The 22,146-nt window shown below is 36.9% G+C and overlaps 1 protein-coding gene across 3 annotated transcripts in view; it reads left to right on the plus strand.

The window, feature by feature from the left end:
• NF1 (neurofibromin 1) overlaps positions 1 to 22,146 on the plus strand; it is a 293,662-nt gene that overhangs the window by 167,428 nt on the left and 104,088 nt on the right. For all 3 annotated transcript variants that reach the window (XM_003797210.3, XM_023517507.1, XM_023517506.1), the window contains 3 exons: positions 1,164 to 1,310; positions 4,501 to 4,647; positions 9,714 to 9,824. In XM_003797210.3, coding sequence (XP_003797258.1) covers positions 1,164 to 1,310; positions 4,501 to 4,647; positions 9,714 to 9,824 — 405 coding nt within the window. The remainder of the gene's footprint in view (positions 1 to 1,163; positions 1,311 to 4,500; positions 4,648 to 9,713; positions 9,825 to 22,146) is intronic.

A 22,146-nucleotide genomic window follows, 5' to 3' on the forward strand; every position in this document is an offset into this window, starting at 1 on the left:
CCATTTTTTTTTTTTTTTTGAGACAGTGTCTTTCTTTGTCATCCTCAGTAGAGCGCTGTGGTGTCACAGCTCATAGTAACCTCAAACTCTTGGTCTCAAATGATTCTCTTGCCTCAGCCTCCCTAGTGGCTGGGACTACAGGCAGCCACCACCCACAGTGCCTGGCTATTTTTCTTGTTGTTTGTTTGTTTGTTTTAGTAGGCCCAGGCCAGGTTTGGACCCACCAGCCCCGATGCATGTGGCCAGCACCCTAACCACTGAGCTACGGGTGGCCAGCCCCAAGGGGGATTTTTGATGTCTAGCAAAAGAGAGGATTTGTGTTTGCTACAATATGGGGACAAGGAAGAAAGAAGATTCCTATTATTAAAAACTAAAACCAAACTGGTATAGACAGTTCATACTAGCATATAATTGGAATTCTTTTGTTATAAAAATGTTTTTGATAATATAATTAGTTTATTTGAACTAAAAAGTTACTCTTTAAACAAGTAATGTGAGCACATAATATTTTGTTCATGAGTAATTGAACAAATGTTGAGGCTTTATGATTTTAGAAAACTTCTCTACTAAATTTCCAAAACTAACTAGCTTACTTTATTTCCCTGAATTGTTTTATAAATTAGTAATAAACTATATTTGCCTGAGTTGTTTTTAGAAAAGCAAATAGGATAATTCATGTGAAAGTGCTTTATAAGTGTTAAAAATGTAAGTTAATGTTCAAAATTCTACTTTTTATACAGTATGAATCTAGTTGGTCTTCTAAGCTAGCCTTGTCCAACTCTTTAAGTTTATCATCATCAAAGTTCTCACTGACTTCTTTCTCTTAGGGAAATTGGAGTTTAAATGGTATGTTGCTAGACTATAGGTCATATTAGAAAGGGAATGTCATTATGTGATTTATATGCTAGCATATGGCCCACCCTTGCAAAGTTGAAGGTACCCAAGTTCTGAACCTGGCTCTTAACAGGCTATTTAACTTTGGAGGAAGTCTTTTGTCTTATATGGGCCTCCATTTACTACTTATCTATAAAACACTTCTCTTGAAAGTTTCATCCACCTAAATATTGTTGTTCTTCACAAAGTTACTTCATAACAAATTTAATTAAAATAAAGGTATGAGTATACCTGAGGTTAAAAATTCTAATGACTTTGCATTTTTAAAGGTTTTTCCTTGATATAGCATCTGATTGTCCTACAAGTGATGCCGTAAATCATAGTCTTTCCTTCATTAGTGATGGCAATGTGCTTGCTTTACATCGTCTACTCTGGAACAATCAAGAAAAAATTGGCCAGTATCTTTCCAGCAATAGGTAAGAATTCCCAGTCATAGAGATAGTGAACACTCTCCAGTTTAAATTTGTACTAATAAAATTATTGGTCATGAATAGTGCTTTCCTCTCTACAACCTTTCTTGGAGTAAGAATTATGATTTAGAAAGAGAAAGGTATTTACATTGTGCTGGTGGGACTGCAAGCTAATACAACATTATTTGAAGGAAGTGTGGAGAATCCTTAAAGAACTCAAACTAGACTTCCCATTTGATTCTGCAATCCCATTACTGGGCATCTACCCAGAAGAAAAAAAATCATTTTGTCATAAGGATATTTGCACTAGACTGTTTATTGCAGCTCAGTATATAATTGCCAAATTGTGGAAACAACCTAAATGTCCACCAATCCAGAAGTGGTTTAACAAGCTATGGTATATGTATACCATGGAATACTATTCAGTCACTAAAAAAGATGGTGACTTTACATCTTTTGTATTTACCTGGATGGAGTTGAAATACATTCTTCTTAGTAAAGCATCACGAGAATGGAGAAGCAGAGATGGTGACTGTGGCTCAGGGAGTAGGGTGCAGCTCCATATGCTGAGGGTGGCGAGTTCAAACCCAACCCCGGCCAAAAACAGAAAAAAAAAGAAAGAATGGACAAGCAAGAATCCAATGTGCTCAATTCTGATGTGAGGACAGTAGATGCTAGTACACGGTGGTGGGTAGAGAGAGGGATGGAGGGAGGGGATGGGGCCCCGGTCACGGTGTGTGACACACCTTTGGGGGATGGGATACAATTATAAGAGGGACTTTACCTAACAAATGCAGTCAGTGTAACCTGGTTCTTTGTGCCATCAGTGATTCCCCAACAACAACAACAACAACAAAAAATTAATAAAAATAGAGAAAGATAGACTCTTTAAAAAAAAAATGGACAAAAGGTTAAGTTGTATTAAATGATCGACAAGCCTACCTAGATGCTATTAATTTTCTTTTATTAATGTCAAGTTAAGAAATCTCAGATTAGCCCTTAGAATTTTTTGGTTCTTAAATGATGAAACATACTGTGCAACAAGACAGCGAAGTTTAAATTTACTAAAAGATAAAATTAGTATTGACATTTGAACCTACAGGACAGCTAATTCTTAGGAATTTAGTAATTGAAACATAGCCACAGTTCTCTGTGTGAGGAGTTTCTTATAAAGGTAAAAGTAGTCCGATTATTTTCAGATGCCAACAAAAATGGTTTGTTTATTCATTTGAAAAGGTAGGAGACCATGAAGCCAAAGCTAAGCAATTAAGGGATGGGAGTTTAAAAGAGAGGACATTGTAATCCTTCATGAATTGTTGATTGATTGATGTAGGTATGGGCATGACTAATGTATGCCCTTAACATAAAAAAATGAAGTTGTTTATCTGTGTAATATTAAAATAAACTGTGAAACTTTTGAATACAAACATGATTTTCTCTTATATAATTTGTATTTACACTTTGGTGCTAGAGAGTTTTTTTTTTTTTTTTTAATTTTGGTCTTTAAAAAATTATACACATTTCAGGCTCGGCGCCTATAGCTCAACCGGCTAAGGTGCCAGCCACGTACACCTAAGGTGGCGGGTTCGAATCCCCAGCCTGGACCCGCCAAACAACAATGACGGCTGCAACCAAGAAATAGCTGGGCGTTGTGGCGGGCGCCTGTGGTCCCAGCTACTTGGGAGGCGGAGGCAGGAGACTCACTTGAGCCCAGGAGTTGGAGGTTGCTGTGAGCTGTAATGCCACGGCACTCTGCCCAGGGGGACAGCTTGAGGCTCTGTCTCAAAAAAAAAAAAAAAAAAAAAAATACACATTTCAAACATACAAAAAAATATAGAGGATACTATAACAGACCCATGTCTACCAACTATAGCTTTAACATTTATTTTAGATCTTTATAACATTTTATTTCTTGGGGTGGAGGACAGTGATACGTATACATACGTATAATTCCTCTTGACAGTCTAATTTCTATACTTCTCTCTGGAGATGCCCACCTAAAGCTGGTGGGTGTGCTTCCTAGGTATACTTTTATACCGTTGTGCATATATGCACATGTATGTAACTGGCAAAATAAGGAAATTATAGGTATATCTGTAGTATAACATAGATTTTTATGTTTTAAATTGTTACAACAACAATGTAGTGAATATAACCTCTTCACATAACATTCAGGATGTATCATTTATTTAATTTAGCATTTCATTGAATCTGTATCAGTTTATTTTTGCATTCCTGAATTAATGGAAGTTTACATTTGTTTGCAGTTTTTCACTAGTATAAATAGTGATCTTTTAAATTATCTTCATATTTGTCTTCTTAGGTAGTACCTATATATCTAATTGCTGGGTCTGGAATACACCTAGTCTCATCTTTACAGGATATTGTCAAATAGCTTTCCAAAGTGTACATGCCAATTAACACTTAGACCAGCCCTGTGTGAGAACATTTTTGTACACACTCTCACCAAAGTTGATGTCAGATTTATTATTTGCCAATTTGATGCTGTGAAGTAGTATTATGTTGTTCTTATACAGTTTTACTTACTGAAAATTCATATTTTCTCTGGTTATACGAAGATCTGATAATGAGGCAGTATGTTCAATTATGAAATACTGGTTTCTCAAGATAGATCTTTTCACTTTGAGAAGAGGAGGATCAGAATGTTTTTTTTTTTTTACTTACTGACCACCTGCTTAGTGGAACAGATCATGAGTTCTAGAAAACATTGAAGTTTTATTTAAATATTATACTTTAGAGAGATATACTTCAGTGTATACTTGTTTTTGAGTCTCATTATTCATCTTCAGTAGATTGCTACGGCATCACAGCTCACAGCAGCCTCAAACTTTTGGGCTTAAGTGATTCTCTTGCTTCAGCCTCCCAAGTATCTGGGACTACAGGCGCCTGCCACAGTGCCCGGCTACTTTTGTTGTTACAGTTGTCATTACTGTTTGACAGGCCCAGGCTGTATTTGAACCCACCAGCCCTGGTGTATGTGCCCAGAGCCCTACCCAGTGAGTTACAGGTACCAAGCCTCAGTGTATACTTCTGATCCTGAGATCTTTTTAGTGCTGTTCACAAATCAGCAGGGACCACCAGCTGACGGTAAAAAGAAAAGCAACAAGGGACAGAATGAAATGTGTACTGCAAAATATGAACTACTACTTTTTTCTAAGTAATTTGCTATATCTAGGGATCATAAAGCTGTTGGAAGACGCCCTTTTGATAAGATGGCAACACTTCTTGCATATCTGGGTCCTCCAGAGCACAAACCTGTGGCAGATACACACTGGTCCAGCCTTAATCTTACCAGTTCGAAGTTTGAGGAATTTATGACCAGGTAAAGTACAACCAGTATGACCAGTAAATGTACAAAGTACACTTTGAAATGATGATTGCTTTCTTTTTGTTTGAAAAGTGTTTACCACCAGTCCACTTGTTAGATATGATAGTTGTCAGGAAAATTGTACTTAGTTATTACACCGCCCTGTTTTGGGATCTAACTTTCCTATTACCCAAGGTATTATTGAAGTATGTATACATATTCATATGTATTCATATATCCATATTTATTCACATATTCATATAAAATAGTTTAACATAATAAATTGTGCACAAACTCTCTGTCCACCCTATGTATACCTGAAGGTCTGGCAGTTGGGTTCGTGAACTCATCCTGGAAAAAGTGCTACTTACCTCATTGCTGAATGTCACTGTGGTCATCTTCAAAGCAGTTTTGGAACTTTTTTTTTTTTTTTGAATGCTAGCAAAGCTATTGTCATATTACCCTTGATGTCCTGAATGCCATCAAAATGTCTTCTTTTCACTATTTCCTTTATGTTTGGGCAAAGAAAAAAGTCACTAGGGGCCAGGTGAATAGTGAGAGTGTTCCAATATACTGGAACTTGTTTACTGGCTAAAAAATCCCTCACAGACAGTGCTGTGTGAGCTGGTGCATTTTTGTGATGTAAGAGCCATCATTGTTGGCCAAAATTTTCAGTTAAGACTTCTGTTTCTCTGTTGGTATTTAGTTGGTCTGCTGTGCTTCTCCCAGTCAGTTGATGATTTTGACACACAATTCAATAGAGTTTTGTAGTGTTTTTGTCAGTTCTGCTTGTTGCTGGTCACCTTGACCTCTCTCAATGATGCTTTGTCTCCCCTCAGAACGTTTAGTCCATTGGTACACTGCCATTTTCTTCATGGCGTTATCCCCGTAAACTTGGAATAGCAGATCCCTGATTTCACTTCCTCTCTTGCCAAGTTTAACAAGAATTTTACAAAGGTTTATTCATTGCTCTAATTTAAGTTCTGACATTGTTGTGAGAGCACACAAAAGTACACAACAACAATAATGAATGATACTCAGCAAAACACTGACGCAGGTCAGCATGAACACAACTGTGAGACACTGATACATCAAGGTCATGAACCTTAGGAACTGTTTGTAAGATACTGCCAACATAAGCACATAGTAGCAAGTTTGCAGATTTAATTGTCAGACTTTGTATTTCAATATCATTTGTATACACAGGGTGCCAAAAAATGTGTATACATTTTTAAAAAAGGATAAACTGTATTAGCATTGTAATACTCAGTATGTATCAATAGTGTTTTTTGTGTATGTTGGATCTTGTAACTACTGTAATTTCAGAAGTCAAATGTGACTTGAGTATTACGTTTTTTGGCACTCTCTCTATATATTTCTTTGAAACAGGTTCTTGCTTTGTCACTCACGCGGAAGTGCAGAGACACAATCATAGCTCCCTGTAACCTCCTATTCCTGGGCTCAGACATTCTCCCGTTTCAGACTCCTAGGTAGCCACCATGTGTGGTAAATTTTTAAAACCTTTTTAAAGAGATGGGATCTCACTTTGTTCCCTGACTGGTTATAAACTCCTGCCTCAAACAATTTTCCTTCCTCAGCCTCCCAAGGCAGAAATGTGTGCTGCTAAATGTGAACTGGGATTGTAGGTGTCAGCCACCACTCCCAGCCTGTTTTGTATGTTGGGTTTTTTTTTTGCAATTTTTGGCCGGGGCTGGGTTTGAACCCACCACCTCTGGCATATGGGGCCAGCGCCCTACTCCTTTGAGCTACAGGCACTGCCCTGTATGTTGATTTTTTATAACAATAAAGTAACTTGCTGAATCATACTTTCTCATTTTGCTTTGATAAGTTTTCACATTTAATACTTACAAGGAAGTAAAGACAGTATTATTTTCGTATTATAGTTAAGAAAAATGTAATTTATTGTGAATAACTGACTTGCCTAAGGTGCCACCCTAATTCATAGCTCTTTGGGGTATATATGTATTTATTTATTCATTTTAGAAATAGGGTCTCACAATGTTAAAATTTTATAGGAATAATATAATAAATATAGCCTTTTCATGCAATATTCTATTCAAGACTTTTTATTTATCATGGTAGTCTTTCATTGGAAGACTTTATCATGGTTTATTTTAATTGATGGACATTTACACTTGTTTCCAGTTTTTCACTATTATAAATCATGATGTAACAAGTGTCACTATTTATAATGATAATTGTAGACCTGAATTCTTGGGTTTATGCAGACTTCCCACCTCAGCCTCCTGAGTAGCTGGAACTACAGGTGCATGCAGCCACGCCCAGCAGTCTTTTGGTTTAAAGTGCAGGATTTTTTCTACTATAATGTGTCATTTTTCAGAACCCTCCTAAAAATTAATGGTTTTAACTTCTTTTAAAGTAAGGCTCAGAAAATATAGTATATTTTAATATTGCTATAAAATTTCTGTGGACATTTATTTTGAATCTTGTTTACAGAGATTTAGTTTGTGAACAAAAAGATCGTCATAGTTTGATACTTAACTGCTACTAACTTAACTATCTTACAGTGAAGATAGTTTGCTGAATTCTTTAGTCTTTGAAGTACTTCTCATAGTACTGTACACTTAGTACTCCATAGTGACTATGGGTTAAGTATTTTGGTCATAGATTTGGGGGGGGGAACCCAGAACTTGATGTACAGAAGTTAATTCACATTAAAGATTTGCGTATAATATGCCATGAATTTTAAATGCTTGTTATTAATCATATATCAGCCATAGTTTTGTGAAAACTACCAATTCATTGATATTATTAAAAGAATATATGAATGTATAATATTCATATTATAATCATATTATATATCGGCCATAGTTTTGTGAAAAATACCAATTCATTGATATTATTAAAAGAATATATGAATGTATAATATGTGATATCCTTTTTAAATTTAATTTTATTTTTAGTGCTATTAGATTTTTCTCAGCATAATGAATGTTTATTTCTACATGATTAAGGGAATATATTCTATACAAAATTTCCATATTACCTAACTGAAAATTATATGACACAAAAATATAAAATGCTTTTATTCAACATTACTGGACATCTAGCCTTTTTTTCCTTTCATTTTTCTAAGAAAACTTTTTTATTATTACTCCTTTTCTTTTTAAGACCATACCTTCCCTTACAAAGCAATCATCTGTGCTTTTGAAGACTAAATGATTTAATATGTATAATATACTTAGAACAGTGTCTGATATGTATAAGGTGTAATGTTAGATGGTATTTTTGTTCTCTTCTACATTCCCACTTATGAGGCGAGCATGATGGCTCAGGCCAGGCGTGGTGGCTCATGCCTGTAATCCCAGCACTCTGGGAGATCGAGGTGGGTGGAGTGCCTGAGCTTACAGGTTTGAGACCAGCCTGAGCAAGAGCGAGGCCCCATCTTAAAAATAGCTGGGCGTTGTGGCAGGCACCTTTAGTCCCAGCCCCTCGGGAGGCTGAGATAAGAGGATCTCTTTGAGCCCAAGACTTTGAAGTTGCTGTGAGATAGGATAAGCCATGGCATTCTACTGGAGGGTAACAAAGTGAGACTCTGTCTCAAAAATAAATAGATAAATAAATTACCACTGATGCTCTTTGAGACCAATTTCTTTTAAATAAAAAAGTAGCTTTATAATTTTAATTATTAAATTGCTCAAAATACAGAAATCTAAAGAAGAAAGTAAACTCTTTCATCCCCTTATTAGATATAACTCAGTTAACATTTGGCAAATAGCTTCCCAGTTGTTAATCTATGCACGTGTATATCTGTTTCTCCTGTAGAGTGCTAGCTAGGGTATTTATTTCCATTAACACTGATCTGGCACCAGCAGTATGATGGACTGAGCTGAACTAATATAATCTCCTCCCAAAGACACATAGAAATGCTAGGTAAAATGAAAAATACATATTTTTAAAAAAAATTTTAAAGATACATACCCTGGGCTCGGCACTTGTGGCTCAAGTGGCTAAGGCGCCAGCCACATACACCTAAGGTGGCGGGTTCCAATCCCCAGCCCGGGCCCGCCAAACAACAATGATGGCTGCAACCAAAAAAATGGCCAGGCGTTGTGGCGGGTGCCTGTAGTCCCAGCTATTTGGGAGGCGGAGGCAGGAGACTCGCTTGAGCCCAGGAGTTGGAGGTTGCTGTGAGCGTGATGCCATGGCACTCTACCCAGGGGGATAGCTTGAGGCTCCGTCTCAAAAAAAAAAAAAAAAAAAGATACATACCCTGAAGACATTTTCTGAGCAAATTACCCTGCTTACAGACAGTATAGCTAGGTAAAGAAATGGAAAATATGAAAGAGGTTAAGAGATGCAGAAGATAGAATGGGAAGGGCCAGCACATATCTAGTAAGTGTTCCAGAAATTGGGATTGGTAAGAACGGGGAAGAGATAATATCTGAAGGGATAATGGATGAGAATTTTCCAGGGTTGGTGAATGAAATGACTCTTTAGATTTAAAAAGTATACTAGTCTTGAGCAGAATATGTAAACATTATGCCATGCTTTTTCAGAAATATATTTCAGTACATATGGGAACCTAATATATGATAAAAGTGGTATCGAAAATCAGGGAAATTAGGTTAGACTTTCAATAACTGATGTTGATACAACTGAGTAACCATCTAGAAGAAGATTTTCATACCATTTATGAATATAAACTCCCATGATTCCAAGAAGAAAAATGGGCAAAGGAAGGCCTTCAAAATCTACAAAACTAGAAAAGGAAAAGTTGATGAACTGAATTTGTAAAATATAAATAAAAACTCACAAACTTCTCTCTATGAAAAACACATCATGAGTAAAGACGGTCATGTGATTTATATCCCTGTCCAGTACTTAGGATAGTCCTAAAAGAGCTCTTATGCTTCAAAGAGTATTATCTTGAAGTTGTTGGTGCATGTTGCTGAATTATTCTTCAGGAAGCCTGTTGTTTTTTTAAATATTTTTGTTTTGTCATTTTTATATTTCATCATTGCTCCAATTGTAGATTTCTGGAAATATTCAGCGGACAAAATAAAGTCTTTCAGTTAATCTGTTCTTTTTCCTTTTAGGCATCAGGTACATGAGAAAGAAGAGTTCAAGGCTTTGAAAACACTAAGTATTTTCTACCAAGCCGGGACTTCCAAAGCTGGGAATCCTATTTTTTATTATGTTGCACGGAGGTAAATACTATATTTTGGTGTCTCTTTACAGAATTTTAAAAAATGGTAACAAATGTAGAAAGGTAGCAAATTTGATTGTTCCCATTTCACTTACCAAGAATTAAAGACAAGTTTACTTGGGAATGTGGAATGGGTAAACAGCCATCCTGTCATAAAATGGTGCTTAGTATATTAGAAATTGCTTTTCTGCTACCCAGTTCATATTGGCTTCTCTTTTCTACACCAAGTTTTAAAATACTATCTACAGGGCAGCGCCTGTGGCTCAAGGAGTAGGGCACCAGCCCCACATGCTGAGGGTGGCAGGTTCAAACCCAGCCCCAGCTCCCCCCCCGCCCCCAAAAATACTACCTACAGTTGCTTAATTACAAAGAGTAAAAAACTACAAAAAATCTTTTGTCTTTAGGTATATTCTGACTAAATAGTATCCATCACATTATAATCAGGGATTTTTTTTTTAAAAGAAGAAATGAAACTTAAAGAGCCTATTTCTGAGAACTTTCAGTGTTAGGTTGTATAAGACAGCATCAGTGTGATTTAGAAAATAATTCAGAGGAGTTGTGGGAAATCTCTATAAAGTTGGCAGAGACATCCTGGAAATGTGTGTGTGTTTGTGCTGTCTCAGCCCAGGCTAGTTCTTACAGAGCCTCTCTGGAAATGCTGTGAGCTCCTCCTCTGTGATAGATAGGATGCCTGTTATGCTTTCCCTACCATCATATTTTCTTTCTTGCCTCTTTGTGCCTTCTTTTAGACAACTCATCTATGACATTATTTAGTCAATTTTACTCTTTCCATTTAGCACAACATAAATTCATAGTAATTGAACTTTAGAGATAATATACAATAGGGAGACAGCTGACTTTGGAATCTCAAGAACTATGTTCTGCTATTCATCAGCTGTAGGATTTAATGTGAATGTTTCTTGAATTTAACACAAATTGTAGAATTATATTAGCAGACTTAGTGGGCCATGGGCAGCAAATACTTGGTAGTGTGTAGGAAACAAATTGAGGTTGAGAAATAGGAGGGAAGGGATGAAGGAGGACAAGTGGAAGATGGGAAACTTGTTTAATCAGATAGTTCGTAGCCTTAAGACCAAAAAGTCCAAAGAACTGGGGTTTAGGGAATTTAGAGAATAAGAAAATTGCATTTACCTTTGTGCTTCTTCTTTCACAGCTCCTTTTTTTTTTTTTTGAGACAGAGTCTCACAGTGTTGCTCTCGGTAGAGTGCTGTGGTGTCACAGGTCACAGCAACCTCCAGCTCTTGGGTCTAAGTGATTCTCTTACCTCAGCCTCCCAAGTATCTGTGACTACAGGCACCTGCCACAACACCTGGCTATTTTTTATTGCAGTTGTCATTGTTTAGCTGGCCTGGGCTGGGTTTGAACCCACCAGCCTCGGTGTATATGACTGATGACCTAACCACTGTGCAACAGACGCTGAGCCTCTTTCACAGCTCTTGAGTAACATCATCTCACTTTCCTATGAAGGTCCTCTCTCTCTCTGATTTTAGTTGTCATTGCCAAATTGCCTAAGGTGATTTTAATTTTCTTTTGCACTTGAGATGCACCATGTTTATATTCCGTCTCCTACCTTTAATACAACCAGGATATTTTGACTTTCCTTACTTTGTCTAATTAAAAAGCTAACTTTGATGAGGGAGATAGACAGATGTGTGCTCTCTGTCCTGCTCTCCTTTGGATTATTGTTAGTTTACAAGTAGCAAAGATTTCTGGAAAACATAAAAGCTGGGTGTTTTCTATAGGATTATAAACTGTTAAATTTGTATTCCTTCTCTGTGGTGATCTAGAAGAAGCTAAAGGAAAATAGGATGGGCCTGATGAAAACCTGTCAGTGGGGTTTCTATGAAATCGATAAATACGGTAGCTTGAAAGAGATAAAAATTCCCAGCTCTGCTGATGATTAGCTGCATTACCTTAAGACAAAGTAATTTTTCTGAGTCTGTTTCTTCGTATGTTAAAAAGGGAGGGTTGTGCTTACGAAAACTGTCTACCTCTCCTATAAAGTGTTTTGTGACCTAAGTTTAAGACTTTCTTTTTATTTTTATTATGACCCTCTCAGTTTCAGATTTTCAGATCTTTTAGTTTCTTGCTTAGATCTACTAGAGCTCTTCCTGACCTTTATTTTCACCGGGTGTGAATCCTTAGCTTCGGGACAGGTGAACACTCAGTAGATCACAGCAGAGAAGAGGCCCAGTTACGCCACTATACAGGTGCAGAAGTTGGTGAAGGCCTTGTCTCTGTGCAGCCAGTTTTATCAAAGAGCACTTGGGTTCGACTTTTTTCTATTTGCCTGTGTTTCCATGGCTTAGATTACTACACGTTTGGTAATGTTTTTCTGAATTATAGATTTCAGTCTCCTTATGGATAGTCCACAGATATTTCAGACTTGAATGTCCAAAACTTAATTCAGTGTATATTCAGATCAGCCTCTTCTTCACACTATATTCTCTTTCTCAGTAACATCACCATCCCTTCTAGTTTCCCTTTAGAAACCCTAATCATTTAAAATTCCTTCCTCTTTGTCTTGTCTTCTTCCTTATGAGTCACCAAATCTTGATTTTTACCTGTGAGATCCTGAGAAATCAATTAAGTTGCTTTAGTAAGGCCTTTATTATTTCACAAAATTTATTCTTCTTTCTCAAGAAGATGGTTCTTAGGAAGAGTATAAATTAGAGCAGAGCCAGGCCACCCAGGTAGCTGTTGGCTCTGAACCCAGTTTATGCTCTTTAGCTCTCTCATGGCTTTGTGTTCAACTCTTCCTCATGATTTTCCTCTCTCTGTATCCTTCCAGCTTTAGCCCTAGCTAGTAACCCTTTATTACCAAAGCACTGAACATCTAAAATTCTAGAAAGAAAATGTGATTCAGTATAAAAAGTATCTCTGTTTGGCACCACCTTTAATGCTAGATGCTGGCTAGCCAGTAGAATTCTGGCTGCCCCTAACTCAGGTACATGCTCCTGGCCCAGCAGTCATATGATTCAAACTGTGACCATAGAGTGCTTGATGTTCCCTCCTCAGGGACTGTCCTTAGGTTAGGTATGTGGTTTTTTTTTTTTTAATTTTTGTTGTTGTTGTTGTTGTTTATTTATTTATTTTAGAGACAGAGTCTCACTTTGTCACTCTAGGTAGAGTGCTGTGGCATCACAGCTCACAGCAACTTCTAGCTCTTGGGCTTAGGCGATTCTCTTGCCTCAGCCTCTCAAGTAGCTGGGACTACAGGCACCCACCACAATGCCCAGCTATTTTTTTGTTGCAGTTTGGCTGAGGCCAGGTTCAAACCCACCACCCTCGGTAAATGGGGCTGGCGCCCTACTCACTGAGCCACAGGCACTGCCCAGGTATGTGTTTTAAATTACTGTCAAATTAATGGTCTAAAATTAAGTACTTTGGAAATATCTTTAGAAACTATTTTTTTGTTACCATATTGCTGAAACTCTCATTATCTCTTAACCTATACTAATGCAGCATTATTCTTCTTCCTTAGATGACTATGTCTAGATCTTTTTTTTTTTTTTTTGAGACGGAGTCTCAAGCTGTCCCCCTGGTTAGAGTGCTGTGGCATCACTCACAGCAGTCTCCAGCTCCTGGGCTCAAGCGAGTCTCCTGCCTCTGCCTCCCAAGTAGCTGGGACCACAGGCGCTCGCCACAACGCCTGGCTATTTTTTGGTTGCAGCCATCATTGTTGTTTGGCAGGCCCTTGCCGGATTCGAACCCGCCAGCTTAGGTGTACGTAGCTGGTGCCTTAGCCACTTGAGCCACAGGCGCCGAGCCTAGATCATTTTAACATTACTTCTGGAGGCAGTTTCCAGTACATATCTAATTTTGTCTTTCCCATTGACTAATCATGTAAAGTTCAAGTTCACATGCAAGATGCTCCATAATGTTGGCCTAATTCACTTTTCTAATATTCTCCTGCTATTCTCTCCCATATGCTTATGCTCTTCCCCTGTGGTAGTTAAAGTAGCTTAAATACAAGGATAATTGTTGTAACACAGCTTATAGTGGCAAAAAGAGGAGAACAATATAACTGTTTCAAAAAGGGAATTGTTGAATAAATGATCATACATCTATATTATGGAATAATGCAACATGTTAAATTTATTTTGCTTGTTATAAGTGGAAGAAACACAATTCAAATTTGTGTGAACCAAGAAGGAATATGACACATGTATCTAAGAAAATCAAGATGCACTAATTTCTTGCATGACTAAATGCAGAGCCTTGAATAATATCATCTGGAGAACATCTGTCTTCTCTGGCTTTTGACTCTACTTTCTTTATGTTGGCTTTTTCCCCAGGCAGCCCTTTCCAAGCTGTGGCTCATAGTACTTTGTGTTCTTCCAGTTTAACAATCTCAGTGGAAAAACACTTTTCCAGTAGTTTCAGCAAAAGTGGTTGATCTTATTTGCCTACCATAAACCACATGTTAGTTCTTGAGGCAGTCACTATGGCATGGGAGATAGAATTTCTTGGTTATCTAGGCCTGGATTATGTGCCCATTCTTGGAGCTTAGTGGTGAAGCAAGCCCTACCTGAATTGCATGAAATGAAAGAATGGCATGGGGGCAGGGTTTCTCAAAGGAAAATTGGATTGCTGATACCACAATGATGAAAAATACTAAGCAGATACTTAAAATAGTTAATATTAAATACTTAAAATGTTAAGTAATAGCCCAGGAATTTGAGGTTCAACGAGCTATGATGACACCACTGCACTCTAGCCCAGGCAATAGAGTAAGAGACTCTGTCTCCAAAAAAAATAAATAAATAAATAAAAGAATGATTAAAAATATAAAATCTAAAGTTAGTTACCTTGAAGACTTTTCCTCTTAGGAGTATCATAATACTTGGCAATTGCTTTTTGGTTGGTAGTAGTAAATAGTAATAATAGCTAATATTTACTGAGTACTTAATCAGGCAAATTGTGTGTGTTATATAATTTCTCATTTAATCCTTATGGTAGCCTTCCGAGGTATTATTACTAACAGTACTAAATGTGCATGTAAACTAAAACCAAAAGAGACCAATCGTGAGGAATTAAAACAGGCAAACATGTCCTCAGTCCCCATCCTAGGCTGCTGCCAAATGAAAATCTTGGGCAGGACCTAATTTATATTCTTAATAGGAACTCCACGTGATTAATTTGTGGTCAGTTTATTACGGATGCTTCTCTGAGAGTTTCACTAAGTCATGTATTTAACCTATGTAGCACAACTAGTAGGAATCAGAACTAGGTTTCAGACCTAAGCCAAACTACACTATTAATAACAAGGTTATTATTACTGTTATGTACGGGGGTTAATTAACGCATATAGACCAACATGAAAGTCTAACCAACAGTTAGGAGATGTATTACTGTGAGGAAAATGAGTTCTGAATTCCTGGCATCCGATTTACAAATCATCTTTTAAACAAGACAGAGGTTTATTCAATATCATGTAATCTTGTCCATGCATTGGTTAGCAAAATTGGAATCCTTTTTTTACTGGAATAACATATTGCTAAATATGTTAATACAAGTGGGCATCGTGTTTGTAGAGCACAATGGTTTGTCTATTTTACTACTGTTTTTATCTGTTTAATAATAAATAATAACTTTCCCTCACATCACTCCCTATCTTCCAGCCCTAACCCTTATCTCTCTCTCTCTCTTTCTCTCTCTCTCTCGCTCTCTCTTGTATACACACACACATTGCATACTTTTGGTTGAAAACTACCTACATAATTTCTTCTCTTACACCTTTAATGTATACATCGTTGTTTCAGTTCAATTTGCAAGCATTTAAAAGGCAAATATGATATTTTGTTTGTTTTAATAGCATTTAATAGGGTGATTCATACTTCTTTTTGTAAGGAAGAAAACCATCATATTACAGTAACAGTTAAAACTTACACAATTAAAATTTGCAAACAGGCCAGGCATGGTGGCTCACGCCTGTAATCCTAGCACTCTGGGAAGCTGAGGTGGATGGATTGCCTGAGCTCAGAGGTTGGAGACCCTCGTGAGCCAGAGTAAGACCCCATCTCTACCAAAAAAAATACCCAGGCACTATGGCAGGCACGTGTAGTCCCAGCTACTTGGAAGGCTAAGGGCAAAAGACTCACTAAAGGAAGAAAAGGGGAAAAAAGAAAATTTAAAAAAAACCAAAACTTCAAACGAAGACGATTGAAAGCCAGTTGAAAGCAAAATTGAAAAAGAAAATTATAAACAACTTAAGCCAGGATAATGATAATTTCTTATCTAGTAAGTTGAAATAAATTTTATTTTCCTAGTGTGCTTGTCATTCAGCAGGTAATAAGGAACTGAAATGAGAGTGCAGGTAGTTCAAGTTCATTTAGGCCTGAGTACACACAGCAAAAATTACATAGAAAAGAAAGGGAATGTTGAAATCTCAATTAGATTGAGTGTGGTGCTACCATTTGTCACAGTGTTCATGTTCATAGTTGTGATTATCTTTGGGGTCACTGATGTTTTCAGAGTAGCTTGGTATTTGGAGTCATCTTGGGACTTGAGGGAGGTCAGACTGGTGCTCTTCCCAGGAACCATGCTGGTCATGGGATTCAAGCTGGTCCTAATATTCAGGCTTGTCCCAGGTTTGAGGGTTGCCATAGAATTTGCAGTTGACGCTGAAGTTGCCATTGTTGAAATTGTTCCCAGAATGTTATCAGCAAATATGAAGAGCAGGGTAATCAGTAATAGCTTGAACATTCTCCTCTGTTTCAAAATATATAAATTTAATCTAACGCTTGCATCACAAACAAATAGACACGCATGTATATTTGATTGTGTTTGTCAGTACATTCATGTTGTGTAAATGTTTGCCTTTTCATGGTTTATTAGTGAAAGCTCCTTTTCTTTGTTCTCATCATCTGCTGATATAAGACCTATTTTCTCCCTGGGCTACCAACTGAAGGCAAAAACAATCCAAAGACTAAAAATGTGTTTAATTGGGTTTTTCTATTTTTTACAAAAAGAAAAAAGTGAAACACTAGATATCTGCAACAAAATAAATATGAGGGCTTAAGATCAATATAGAGTAAAGCAGGGGTAAAAGATGAGAGGCAGTTTCGGAGAATAGAGTAACAAAAGAAGAATGAAGTAAATTCTGGCATTTTCTTGAAATTTCCCATGGCCTTTATTCCAGTAGTTTAAGATTTAAATTGAGGTCACCAGTTAGGATATTACCTCTAAATATTTTCTCCAAAGGCTCAAAGAGCTTGAACCAAAGGATTTCCCTAGTGCTAGGATAAAATTTTCTTCTTTTTTTTTTAAAAAGCTAGTTCTGAGAGCATTAATAATTTTTAAGAAAGAAGGAAATTTAGAATTGACCAAAATCAACCCTTTCCTTTTACAAGTGAGCTTACAGGGGCATAACTTACCTGAGGATGCCTATCTAAAAATCATCAAAGCTAGAGCTTGAATCTGAATCTTAGTCAAAATTCTTTAGATGTAGGCTATAATACACACATACCAAAAGTTTAACATTAAACTATTTTTAGAGTAAAGACTAATTTTTTTTTTTACTTTTTATTAAAATCTAATGGCTTGCCACATTTGAGATAATGCAACTAGCCCATGATTAAATATTATCATTTTTCTAAAAAAACTTAAAGCTCAGATTTAAATTGTAGAAACCTAGACTCTGATATGTAATTGACAGCATCTCAAATTAATATTACCTTTTTTCTTTGAAGATGAAGAATTCAGGCTATCTCCAGTATCCTATGGGGAATCTAATTTCTCATTCTTGCATGCTACTGAAATATAATGTGAGAAAGTCACATGTTCTAAATGTGAGCTGCTATTGGTTCTTTATAAGTGTCCAACTGAATGTTTCCCAAACAACTGATGTAAACAAATGGACTGACAGAGATTAAGGAATTCAAATAAAGTTTTCATAAAATCTATTTGCTTACTTAAAGAATCTGGTGAATACCACTTTGTTATTCCTCTTATCCATGTACATACTAACAAATTTTTTTTTCTGAGGCAGTCTCAAGCTGTCGCCTGTCGTGTGTCAATAGTGTCATAGCTCCCAGCAACCTCCAACTTGGGCTCAAGGGATCCTCTTTCCTCAGTTTTTCTTTTCTTTTTTTTTTTTCCATTGAGACAGAGTCTCACTTTTGTTGCTCTTGGTAGACTACTGTAGCATCATAGCTCACAGCAACCTTAGACTCTTGGGCTCAAATGATCTTCTTGCCTCAGCCTCCTGACTAACTGGAACTATAGGTGCCCACCACAAGGCCTGGCAATTTGGCAATTTTTTTTTTTTTTTTTAAGAGACGAGGCCTGGCTCAGGCTCAGGCTGGTCTCAAACCTGTGAGCTCAGGCAATCCACCCACATTGGCCTCCTAGAATGCTAGGATTAGAGGCGTGAGCCACTGCATCTGGCCAGTTTTTATATTTTTAGTAGAGACAGAGTCTTGCTTTTGCTCAGGCTGGTCTTGAATTTGTGAGCTCAAGCAGTCCACCTGCCTCAGCTTCAGAGTGTTAAGATTATAGGCGTGAGCCACCCGCCCAGCCTATGCTACTGAATTTCTTCATTGGGTTGACTCTAACTGGATAAATATACGATTTTGTCTGCTGTTACTATCATGATTTAAAATCAAGAATTTTAAAGATAAGTATTTTATTTTCCCTTAGAGTATCTTTGTATATGTTTATAGGATAGTTTCCTAGCCATGATTATTCTGAAGTTCTAAAAAATAATTCAAAAATAGCACATTCCAGGGATTTAATTTTTTGGTAAATAATTAAAGTTTTAGAAAAAAGTTAAAGTATATTAATATGAAAATAAGAAAAGGATTGTATATGAAAGTAGTACTTTTATAATGAGTTCACTAAGTTTTGTGGTTTTTACTGTATTTTAAACCATCTGCCTGGAAGGACAGTAAGTAAAGTTTTTAAAGGAGTTTTGTCTTTTGGCCAGTTTTTTTCTTAATAACTAGCATACAGAGAAGTTGGTTGTATTGTGTTTTCATCACATTGGCTGGTACGCCTTAAAAATTGCAGAGCTGCAAACAATGGTGTTGTCATACAAGGAAATTGCTACATAATGGCAGAAATACAAGTCAATACATGTTCTGTGCTTGTTATGCTGTATTATGAAGTTTGATTTTTGTGTGTGAATGAATAGAACCATTGCTTGCTTAGGTCTTGTTTACGAGATATGTATACTAACCTCTACTTAACTGGAGGTTAGTGTGATCAGATCTTAGAAGTAAACAAAATAAAACCCTCTTGGCAATCAGAGTACAAAGATAATTTACAAGAATTTGGTACTGTTTTTTTCTCTAATTAACTTGCTCATTCTATGGATTGACTTTATGTGGGGGGTGGTACATAGTAAATAATAATGGTAATACTTTGGACTTCAAAAAACTATCAGTGACTTTTTCTATCTTTCCTTTCCATTTTTTTATTTGTATATATTCATAGGTACAAGTGCAGTTTTGCTTCATTTATTTACTACATTGCAGTGAAGTAAGGGCCTTCATTGTGTACATCATTGAAGCAACACACGCTTGTATCCACCAGGCAACTTCCCATCATTCACCTCCCTCCACCTCACCACCTGCTGCCCCTCTTCTCCGTCGTCCGTCATTCCACACTCTGCTTCCGTGTATACTATTCTGTTTTTCTCATCTTGACCTTCTAAATACTAGACTTAATACAGTTCTGTATTGGTGCTTCAAACACTTCAATCTCAACTTCAGATTTATAATTCAACATTTCCCTTTCCTATTCTTATTTCCAGACATATTTTTCTCATAATCTCTTAGTTATTTGCATCATTACCTAGCCAAATAATTCATCATCAACCTTGGATTTCTCATTATCTTCTGTGGTTGATCTTAAGTACCCCAGGCCTCTTGATTATGGTTAACTAAAATTCTGAACTTTACAACATTCACATACTCCCAAACGAAAATTATTTGCCATTACCTAGGCCTTCAAATACTTCCCACCTTTTTATCTTTATGCAGCCCCCCCCCCATCTGCCCAAAACCACAGTATCTGAGGTTTTGGCTTTCCCTGGTTTCAGTTTTCATAGTCAGTTGCAATCTAAAAATATTAAATGAAAGATTCCAGAAATAATAAATTGGATATATGTCAGAAGGCCAGTAGTAGCCCAGGGTCAAAATTCTGTGTTATCTCACTTCATTTCATCACATAGGCATTGCACCATATCATATCACAAGATTAGAGAGTTTAGTACAATAAGAGATTTGAGAGAGAGAGACCACATTCACATAACTTCTGTTACATTATTTTAATTGTTCTGTTTTGTTGTTAATTTCTTACTGTGCCTAATTTATAAATTAAACTTTATCATAGGTATGCATATATGGGAAAAAACAGTGTTTCTAGAATTTGGTGCTATCCATAGTTTCTGGCATCCCCTGAGAATCTTGGAACTCGTGTCCCGCTGGTGAGGGGAGACTAATATACTCTGCTTCCTCATTAAAAATTCTGTTCTTTCTCAGGGTTTTGCTTGTTCTCAGGACCTTTTATGTGAATCTTCCCTAATGCTGTACCTCAGAATCAGTCATTTTGGGACTTTATACTTATCAGAATCTGTTCTTAACTATAGATAATATCCTAAATCTTTCTTTCCCCGTGTTCTGGATTTCTTGTAGTCACATACCACCTCTTATTCTTATTATTTCTTCTACCTTCTAGCATTGCATCCTAGTGTTTCTAAAGATAGTACACCATAAACATTGGAATTCATTGAAATACCCTGTTTCTTCGTGCCTGAGGGCTGATATCAATGATGTCTAAAATAATAAAAGACACTTGGTCATTTGCAGTTTTCTCTGCAATATTAGTATAAATTTGCAAGGCACAAACCTGAGTTTAAGTCTCATCTCTACTTTCTGGCTGCTATTTTGAGAAGATTTCCTAATGTGTACAATGTGGATCATAATGCACATTCATAATCCCTTCTCTGTAACCCCAAATCCAAAGTTCTCTGAAAACCTTAAGTCTTTCAAAGTTGACACCAAAGGGCAGCGCCTGTGGCCCCAGTGGGTAGGGTGCCGGCCCCAGCTAGCTAAAACAGCAGTGGCAGCTGCAACAAAAATAGCCAGGCATTGTGATGGGCACCAGTAATCCCAGCACCTCGGGAGGCTGAGGCAAAGAATCGCCCTAACCTAAGAGCTGGAGGTTGCTGTGAGCTGTAACGTCACAGCACTCTACCAAGGGTGACAAATTGAGACTCTGTCTGGGAAAAAAAAAAGTTGACACCAAAATTTATTTAGTAGAAACACGTCACCTGCTTTGGTGCTAAGTGTTTTGCTGTCTTTGTTATTAGAGTTTTAAAAGGCCTAGAAAACGTGTATCAGGTGCATCTCCTCTTTCCCTTTGTGTTTGTCATTATAATGAATTACTGGAAGATGGTGTCTCCAGCCAAAAGAAGTATTATTATAATTTTTTTGGTCTCAGTGTGTATATTAATGTTTCATTGCAAAAATATTACTGAGGTTGATTTTGGAATGCTGTCCCAGTTTTCACTGGGGTGTTTAATATAATACCTAATATCATCCTTATAGTTAGATGGTGACATGTGACTGAGTTCTGATCTGTAAAATGCAGATTCCATTGATATCCAGCTGACCCTTGAACAGCACAGGGGTGAAAGCCATGTATAATTTTTGACTCCCTCAAAACTTTACTACTAATAGCCACCTATTGACCTGAAGCCTTAAAAAATAACATAAACTGTCAATTATAGTGTATATACTGTAATATATTCTTAAAGTAAGAGAGCGAATAGAAAATATTAAGAAAATCATAAGGAAGTGAAAATATATTAACTATGTATTGAATGTGGGTAGATCACCCTTGTTGTTTTCACCTTAGTAGGTTGAGGAGGAAGATTGGTTGGTCTTGCTATCTTAGCAGTGGTAGAAGCAGAAGAAAATCCATGTATAAGTCATCTTGAGCACTTTGAACCCATGTTGTTCAAGGAACAACTGTATATCACTTCCAGCTCTGGTGTCTGAGTTCTCATCAGTCCTCTGTTCTTGCTCATGTCTATCAATGCCTACTAGAAACAGAAGGTTCAATTGAGGAGGGTCTCTAAGACCCAGAAGATGATAGAACCACTAGACTGATATGATACCAGTGAGAGAGAAGCTTTTGTTGTCTTAGCTAATGGTATGTGGGGGTTGTTTGTGACAGAAGTTAGTTTGTGCTGACTAATGTAACTATGTGCTAGATGCTCTCCCTCTGCCTCTTCACATCCACTTTATTCTTCACCCTACTTTATTTTTTATTTATTTTTTGTGGGTTTTGGC

The sequence above is a fragment of the Otolemur garnettii genome, unplaced genomic scaffold, assembly GCF_000181295.1.
Source record: "Otolemur garnettii isolate 467f Iridium unplaced genomic scaffold, OtoGar3 scaffold00112, whole genome shotgun sequence".
NCBI lineage: Eukaryota > Metazoa > Chordata > Mammalia > Primates > Galagidae > Otolemur > Otolemur garnettii.